Source organism: Coffea arabica, chromosome 6c (genome assembly GCF_036785885.1).
Source record: "Coffea arabica cultivar ET-39 chromosome 6c, Coffea Arabica ET-39 HiFi, whole genome shotgun sequence".
Lineage (NCBI taxonomy): Eukaryota > Viridiplantae > Streptophyta > Magnoliopsida > Gentianales > Rubiaceae > Coffea > Coffea arabica.
The window spans coordinates 19,337,411-19,346,590 of NC_092320.1; the positions used below are offsets into that span (position 1 = coordinate 19,337,411).

The 9,180-nt window shown below is 39.9% G+C and overlaps 1 protein-coding gene across 1 annotated transcript; it reads right to left on the minus strand.

Annotated features, from left to right (window-relative positions):
- Positions 1-1,766: 1,766 nt before the first annotated feature.
- LOC140004384 (uncharacterized) lies at positions 1,767-8,939 on the minus strand. Its single transcript, XM_072053498.1, has 3 exons — positions 7,629-8,939; positions 5,440-7,388; positions 1,767-5,133 (listed from the first exon to the last, which is right to left on the minus strand). The coding sequence occupies exons 1-3, from the start codon at positions 8,937-8,939 to the stop codon at positions 1,767-1,769; spliced, it is 6,627 nt and encodes a 2,208-aa protein (XP_071909599.1).
- Between the last annotated feature and the right edge of the window lie 241 nt (positions 8,940-9,180).

Consider the following 9,180-nt stretch of genomic DNA (forward strand, 5'->3'; position numbering starts at 1 on the left):
AAGGTTGGAGGGATACAACCCATGCCCAATAAAAATAAAAACGATCGGAATGAAAACTCAAATTCTATGCTATCAAACTGAAAGATCGGACTGTATGTTGCTTAAAAGGTAATAAAACAAGAAAACTTACCTGGTGGACTTGCGACTCTTTTGATTCTTCAAACTTTAAAGAAAAGAGAATACTGATTTTTTCTTTCCTCAGAAATACATAGCAAAACTTGGAGTTCAATCCTTCTATCGTTTGCCCCAGTGTGAATCATGCTCAACCAACCCAGTATTGTGTCACATAATTTTTCTGCAAACAAAGAAAGAAACAATCGTAACAGAAACACTACCACCACCCTGTGATCCCTTTGCCTTGAGAGCCTTGTAAACATGAGTTTCAATATCAATAAACCGCTTCTTTAGGTTCGGTCAACAACCTCTTCAGAATCTTTGCAACCGTCAAATGTCAGTCGTCCAGACTTTGTTACCATTAGATCCTCAATTTCATGACCCCTTTGGGATAAATTATAGGGGATTGTCTTTTGAGTGAGACCCAATAAATGAGAAACATAAACAATTAAAAAAATGTATTATTTCATCATGCAATAATGTTAATATGAAATAAGTAATGATACAGAATAAATAAATAAAATGGTAAACAGAACAGTAAAACAAAATTAGTGAATTTTTTTTGGAATATAGGTCCAAGGATCAAAAGTTGGGTTCATATTTAGAGGACGGCCTTTGATGAGGAAAAATGCTCCTACTGACCCCTTCGATGTCATCCATTTTGGAATTCATTGTCGGCAAAAGAACAACAGTATGAAAGAGACCCAAATCAACATAGTCACCAGCTTTCAGACCTCAGCATCTTCGTCTTAGTTGTTGACTCTTTTGTAATCCAAAAGCCTACCTCAGCGCCCTTTCGGGTTTTCACTAAGGTTACCCCCACCCTTTTCATTTTTCAATTTTTTTTTTTTTTGTTTCTTTTTTTTTTTTTTTTTTTTTTTTTTAGAAGGTGCCCTTTCAGGTTTTCACCCAGAGACAAGACAAGTTTAATCCCAACTGTATCATTGCAGTCATACTCTGATAATGAGTAGCATCAGTGAGACAATCTTCTCTGACATGTTTCAGAAAAGTTTGTATTTACATCATTTGCTAGTTGAATTTTTTTTTTTTTCTTCAAAGTACTGCAAAAGACGAAATTCGGCAATTTTGGTTCTTGTGATTAGGATCGGATAGAGTAGCAAAGGAAAGGTTAAGGCTTGAAAGGCTTGACAGCGGATCATATGATGGGTTTGCAATCATTTGAGATAGCATTCTTTCAAAACTTACTCCGATCTAGGGTGAGAAAGAGATAAAATTTGCCCCAATTTAATTCTGACAGAATCTCTATTTTCTCTCTCTCTTTTTTTTTCTTTTTTTTTATTTATTTATTTTTCTTTTTTTTATTTTCTTTTTTTCTCTTTTTTTTTTTTTTTTTTTTAAGAAACGAATTGCCCCAGTATGGGGTTAGTGATCTTAAGGGACAACCAAGCGAAAAGGAAAATGGTTATGAAAAGTCAAAAGGAAAGAAGAAAAATTAGGGGTAGAATATCGAAATGGAAAAATGAGAGGAAGTATGCCTGAAATCCGTCTCTTGCAGTTTTTTTTTTTTTTTTTTTTTTTCAAATGAAAAACTTTTTGCACATGTCTGCATTGATTGGTTGGGGAAAAACTTGACCGTCCATTTCCATAAGAATAAGCGCTCCTCCGGATAGCACTTTTTTAATAATGAATGGTCATTGCCAATTGGGAGCAAACTTCCCTTTAGCCTCATCTTGCATTGGAAGAATCCGTTTCAAAACCTTATCTCCAACTTCAAATAAGCGGGGCTTGACTTTTTTGTTGTAAGCCCGAGCCATTCGTTGCTGATAACATTGTCCATGACACACGGCATTCAATCTCTTTTCATCAATCAGAGACAACTGCTCTTGACGTTCTTTGATCCATTCAGCTTCTTCTATCTGAGCTTCCATCAGGATGCGTAAGGAAGGAATTTCAACTTCTGCAGGCAGGACTGCTTCCATTCCATACATAAGAGAGTAAGGAGTTGCACCAGTAGAAGTTCTGATGGTAGTTCTGTATGCCATTAGTGCATAAGGCAGCTTCTCATGCCAATCCCGGTGTGCTTCAGTCATCTTACGTATAATCTTTTTCAAATTTTTATTTGCAGCTTCAACGGCTCCATTCATCTGAGTCCTATAAATAGCAGAATTTCGATGTCTGATCTTGAACTGTTCACATAATCCATCCACCATATCATTGTTGAGGTTTTTGGCATTATCAGTGATCAGCGTCTCTGGTACCCCAAAACGACAGATGATATTATTTCTCAAGAAATCCGACACCACTTTCTTAGTCACATGCTTATAGGACGCGGCCTCAACCCATTTGGTGAAATATTCAATTGCCACTAAAATGAATCGATGCCCATTTGAAGCAGGAGGATCAATAGTTCCGATCACATCCATTCCCCAGATCGAACATGGCCATGGAGCTGTCATACTATGCAATTCTGTAGGAGGAGCACGTATAACATCGCCATGCATTTGACACTTAACACACTTTCTAACAAAATCTACACAGTCATGCTCCATGGTAAGCCAAAAATATCCTGTTCTCATGATCTTCTTAGCCAGTAGATGCCCATTCATGTGTGGCCCACAAACCCCACTATGCACTTCTTTCATCATATAATCGGCTTCCTCTTCATTGATGCATCTCAAAAGGCCCAAATCAGATGTTTTCTTATACAGCACTTCTCCATTCAAGAAAAATCTTGCTGACATCCTGCGTAAGAAACTTTTTGCAACAGAATCAGTATCAGGAGGGTAAGATCCCGTTTTCATGAATTCCTTAATATCCTTGTACCAGGAGCGACTATCAGTGACCCTTTCTGTAACCAGACAATGCGCTGGCCTATTCTGAAGTTGGATCTGTATAGGTTCAATCACCAGCTCATCTGGATGGTGGATCATCGAAGACAGAGTAGCTAAAGCATCAGCAAAGGCGTTACGAGTGCGGGGAATATGTCTGAGTTCCAAATTCCTGAATTTGCTGGCCAAACTAAGCAAGTTACAATGATACAACATAATTTTTGAATCCCGAGTTACCCACTGTTTAAGCGTCTGGTGCACAAGTAAATCAGAATCACTGAATGCTATCAGATCCTTGATCTCCATGTCCAATGCCATTTTCAATCCAAAAATACAAGCTTCATACTCAGCCATGTTGTTAGTACACGGAAACTGTAATTTGGCAGTAGCAGGATAATGTTTCCCTTCAGGCGACACTAAAACTGCTCCAATTCCAGCTCCAAAAGAGTTTGACGCACCGTCGAAAAATAACCTCCATCCAAGATGCTGCTCACTCATGTTCTCAACTGCTCCAACGAACAGAATTTCTTCATCAGGAAAGTAGGTATGCAATGGCTGGTAATCATCATCTCTTGGATTTTCCGCCAAATGATCTGCTATAACTTGACCCTTGACTGCCTTTTGCGTTGTGAAGACAATATCGAATTCGGAAAGGATCATTTGCCACTTAGCCATACGTCCCGTGGGCATCGACTTTTCCAACAGGTATTTCAGAGGATCGGAACGGGAAATCAGGTAAGTGGTATAACCGAGCAAATAATGTCTCAGCTTCTGAGCTGCCCATGCTAAAGCACAACAACTTCTCTCAAGGAAAGAATAGTTAGCCTCATATGCTGTAAATTTCTTGCTCAGATAGTAGATGGCTTGCTCCTTTCTCCCAGATTCATCATGTTGTCCCAGAACGCATCCAACAGCCTCATCAAGAATAGACAAATACATAATCAGAGGTCTCCCTGGCTGAGGTGGCACTAAGACCGGAGGATTTAACAAGTAATTTTTGATCTTATCAAAAGCTTGCTGACAATCTTCATTCCAATCCATCGGCGCATTCTTTTTCAACAGTTTGAACAGAGGCTCACAGGTAGAGGTTAACTGTGCAATGAATCGGCCAATGAAATTGATCTTTCCAAGAAAACTCTTCACATCTTTTTGACTTTTTGGAATGGGCATATCTCGAATTGCTTCTATTTTCGCAGGGTCTATCTCTATACCCTTTTTGCTGACAATAAAACCCAATAACTTACCCGCCGGAGCTCCAAAAGCACATTTTGCAGGGTTCAACTTCAAATTATACTTCCTCAATCTTTCAAACAGCTTCTTTAAATCAACCAAATGGTCCTCAACCTTCTTGGATTTAATTATGATATCATCCACATAAACCTCCATCTCTTTGTGGATCATGTCATGGAACATGGTAGTCATTGTCCTCTGATAAGTGGCTCCAGCATTCTTCAACCCGAAAGGCATCACTCGATAACAAAAGGTTCCCCATGGGGTGATAAAAGAGGTTTTTTCTCTGTCCTCTTCTGCCATTAAGATTTGATGATACCCAGCAAAACAATCACCAAAAGATTCAATTTCGTGTCCAGCAGTGTTGTCCAAAAGAATATGAATATTTGGCAAAGGAAAATCATCTTTCGGACTGGCCTTATTCAGATCTCTGTAATCAACACATACTCGCACCTCCCCAGATTTCTTAGGCACTGGCACAGGATTCGATAGCCAGATGGGATAATGAGACACCATGATTATCTTAGCATTGAGCTGTTTCACGATTTGCTCCTTTATTTTGAGACTCATTTCTGGTTTGAATTTACGTGGCTTCTGCTTTACAGGTAAAAAATTTGGATCAGTTGGCAACCTGTGAACCACTATGTCTGTAGAGATCCCTGGCATATCATCGTATGACCATGCAAACACATCTTGAAAAAGCATTAAGAATTCAATCATTTCCTCCTTCTGTTTCCTATTCAAATGAATGCTGACTTTAACTTCTTTAACCTCCGTCTTAGTGCCAATATTGATGATTTCTGTTTCTTCTAAGTTGGGTTTGGGTTTCTCTTCATACTGTTTTAAATCCCTTGAAACAAACTCAAATTCTTCCTCAGTATCGCTCTCGCTTTGAATTTCAGATTGCATGATTTCAAGTTCATGAGAGATATCGAGATTGCAGCCATCGAATTCCAAAATGGTGACATCCAAAGGGTCAAAAGATTTTATTTGTGGCCATCTGAAAATAGAATAGAACATAAGTAATAAACAAATAGCAAATACTGGAGAAGTCTTTCATTTCATTAAATTCAAAATGCATCGAGACTTCACAATAAGATAAATATACAGACATGATTGCCATTTAAAGACATATTTAACCCAAACCTTTATTTTCGTTTCAGCAATTTTCTTGAACAAAGCAAGTTATATTAACTGAAACAAGAATAAAGGTTTAAAAGATGAAAGCAATTTCTTTTAACAAAAGATCCAGACTACTGTCCTATCTGGATGTGATCTAGACAAAAGACAATCCCCCTAAATTTACCGAAATTCCCTTCGAGAGGGAAGATAATCAGCAGTCCAATTCTGAATAGCTTCTTCGGTAATTGACAAAAATTCTGCATTCTCCGATGGCTCCTCCTCACAAGTGGCCCCGACAAATAATTGAGACAGGTCCACTTCAATCTCCTCCACAGGATTCTTCATTTCTGGCATAATCACCTCTGATGGACGAGGAAAGGTGTGATATAGCGGCGGAACGTTTAAGGCAATTTGCTTACCCTTCTTTTCAGCTTGTTTTCGAGCTTGCATTTCCCTTCTATCCTTAGCAGTCGGATGAAATCCCAATCCAAATGTATCCTTCTGCGTCAGGATCTCTATTGGCTCCAAAATTCCTTGTAATTCCCGCCCAAGACCTTTTCCTATTTCATATCCGCCTCGAATCATCTCCCTAGCCATCATAATACTGGCCTCTGGCAAATCCGATTGAGTCAGCGACTTATCCTTGGATGCCCATCCCACAGAGACGATGTCAGCAACGTGATGAGATGAAGTTGGAGTCCTTTTTATGTTTTCACCATTGAATTTTGTATCAACGATCATGGTACAGTCATCCTCAGCAAACACAGTAATGAGTTGTTCATTCGCAATAAACCTCAACATTTGATGCAGAGAAGATGGCACTGAATTGGAAGCATGTATCCAAGGTCTTCCAAGCAAAATATTGTAAACGCTGGAGAAGTCCATGACTTGGCAAGTAACTTGGAATTGAGCGGGGCCTATCTCCAATACCAGATCTGCTTCACCCATAGATTCCCTCCTTGAACCATCAAATCCTCGAACCACAGTTGCAGATGGACGGAGTTTAATGTCAAGAAATCCAAGTTTGGTGAGAGTGTTCCATGGACAGATATTCAATGCTGACCCATTATCCACTAAAACCCTCGGCAACAGCTTTCTATTGCAGCGAACTAATATATACAAGGCTCTGTTATGCCCGATCCCTTCTGCAGTTAGATCATCATCGGAGAAGGCAATATGATTAGCAGCAAGTACATTCCCCACGATGTTAGAAAATTTATCCACCGGAATATCTTTAGGGACTTGAGCTTCGTTCAGAATTTTAAGCAATGCTTCTCTATGTAGCTCGGAGGTCAAGAGAAGATTCAGAAAAGAAATTTGAGTAGGCATCTTATCCAACTGCTCCACTATTTTGTATTCACTTCTCTTCAGCATCTTCAGAAAATCTACAGCTTCATTTTCAGACACACGAGGCTTGGGTGTCGGAGATTTAACCTTGACCCTAGACTGAACATCAATATCAGAATTTTTCATAATTCTCCCAGACGAGGTAATGGTAGATACCTCTTCCTTTAAGCATTTTTTATCTCCAACCAACAGAATAGATTCCTCGTAGTTCCATGGCACCTCTTGCAGGTTATTGACAGGCATTTGTTCCGGAAATTCCAGAATGACAGGCTCTGATATATCCCATTCAAAAGATGGTAGATCCAGAATAAAAGGAGATTTGTCAACCTCAGAAACTCCCCTTTTCATTATAAATGGCTCCTCTTTTTCAAATACAAAAGACTTCAGTTTATCCTCAACATTATCGTTGGCCATGGACTTTTCAGAAGACAATTTTCTCATTTTGGCATGGTCAGCTTCCATTACGCCAAACGCCTCAGTTTCATCCACAATGTACTGAGTGGGATCGATAAAATCTCCATCAGCGATGATAACTCCCACCGTACTCCCATACTCAGGTAAAGGATTCTTACTGACATTCGGTCCTTGTTCTCCTTTTCTTCTGAGAAGGATGTCTCCAGAGTCAATCATATCCTGAATCTTATGTTTTAGAGCCCAACAATTGCCAGTGGTATGACCTGGACTTCCAGAATGATAAGCACAAATTGCTTGCGTATCATAACCTGGAGGAATGCCTTTGGGATAAAGTTTGGGAGGAACGGTGCCAATTTTTCCAGCTGCTTTTAACTGCTCATATAATTGATCAATTGGTCGGCCCAAGTTGGTGAAAGTTCAAAATTATTTCTGGGTTTGAACTCCATTGGTTTGAAAAGGATTTTGAGGAGGGTTATTATTTTGCAGGGTTGGTCTGGAATGGTAAATGGGACGAGTGTGATTTTGAAAAACGGGTTGTGGGGTTGGAGGTAACGGTGAGGTATTCAAGTGATTTGGTCGGGAATGATGGAATTGGGTAGTGGTGTGGTAGACTGGTTGAGAATTGGTGTAATACGGGTGAGGAAAAGAATAGGTGGGATGATTTTTGGGTCTGAAAGACGGGCCCTGATCCCATATAAAAGCAGTTTCTCCTTCTTTCTTCTTGAATGGGGGTTTTTTCCCATTGTTGCTTTGATTTTGTAGAGCATCTAATTGCAACTTTAATGCAGACACATTAACAATCTTCCCTGCCTTGACAAATTCATCGTATTCCTCCAACTTGTTAATAATGGCAGCAAATGAACTTCCAGTCATGCGAAAGATCTCTTCAAAGTAGGGTGGATCGTGAGCTTTGATGAAAGTACGAACAATCTCCTCCTCAGTCATAGGAGGCTCCACTTTGGCAGCTAACTTTCTCCATCGCTTTGCATAGGTCTTGTGATCTTCCGATGGTTTTCTTTTTGTACCCTCCAGTGTCGTTCGTGTTGGCGCCAATTCACAATTAAACTCATATTGCTTCACAAAGGCTGTTGACAAATCCAACCAGGTTTTGACCTCTTCAGACTTCAAATTTGAATACCAATCTAGAGCATCTCCCTCCAAACTTTCCGGAAATAGACGCATAGGCAAACTCTCATCATCCACAGGTTTACCTAACTTGTTGGCAAACATTTTGAGGTGCGTCTTAGGATTTCCAGTTCCATCATATTTGCTGAATTTAGGGGTTTTGAATCCCAACGGTAACTGAATATTGGGGAAAAGACATAATTTATCGTAGTCCAAACCACCATGCCTGCTCAAACCTTGATTCTTTTTCATAAAGTCGTCGAATCGGTCCAACCTTCTTAACAGATCTTTATCAACGGGCGTAGGTTGTTCTTCCATCGCCGCCTTCCCTTGAGATGCAGTATCCAGTACAAAAGGCTCTGCAGTATGGTGGTGGGTCCCCTGAGGGTTGGGGGGAATGTTCAGATTGGTTTGTGGATGGGTTTGAGGGATTTGACTACTGGTTGGGTTTACCAATACATAATTTGGATGCATATATGAAAAGTCTGAATTTAATCGGGCAAAGGTATTTTCAAGAGGGTTAGCGAAAGGAGGAAAGAAAGGTGCTTGGGTATTGGATGTGTGGGGTGGTTGATAGTCTTGGGCAGGTGGGTGATTATCGATAGGTTCTTGGTCGTTTGGGACACCACCACCATTGTTGCTGGCGACCAGCTGATCAATTACACGCCTTTGTGCGGCCATTTCAGCACTTAACTCACTGAACTTGCCAAGTACCTCACTTAACTGAGCTCCCAATGCTGTGAAGTCCGGTGATGTAACCATAGCAGATCCTTCCGAAGCTTCAGGCATTGAACTCATGTTTACAGACTGTCTCAAGGCTCTACTTCGGGACCTGGTAATGATGGGGCTTCTTTGGGTAGCAATTGTGAAAAATACCTGATAGTGGGGAAAAGAAAACTGATTTAGGAGTGAATTTTCTGTCAAATTGCTGTGATTTATTCAAGAAAAAGAAAAAAAGAAAGAAAAGAAAAGAAAAGAAACATGAGTTAGTAGATATCTAAATAATTCGGATGCATGTCCTATGGGGGAGCCCTTTTCT

Excerpts from the sequence above, each read along its gene's own strand:
- LOC140004384 (XM_072053498.1), bottom strand. The coding sequence starts at position 8,939 with ATGAGTTCAATGCCTGAAGCTTCGGAAGGATCTGCTATGGTTACATCA. Across the intron at positions 7,389-7,628 it reads ATTACACCAATTCTCAACCA|TTAAAAGCAGCTGGAAAAAT; the intron begins GTCTACCACACC and ends TTATATGAGCAG. Across the intron at positions 5,134-5,439 it reads CCCTCTCGAAGGGAATTTCG|ATGGCCACAAATAAAATCTT; the intron begins GTAAATTTAGGG and ends TTCTATTTTCAG.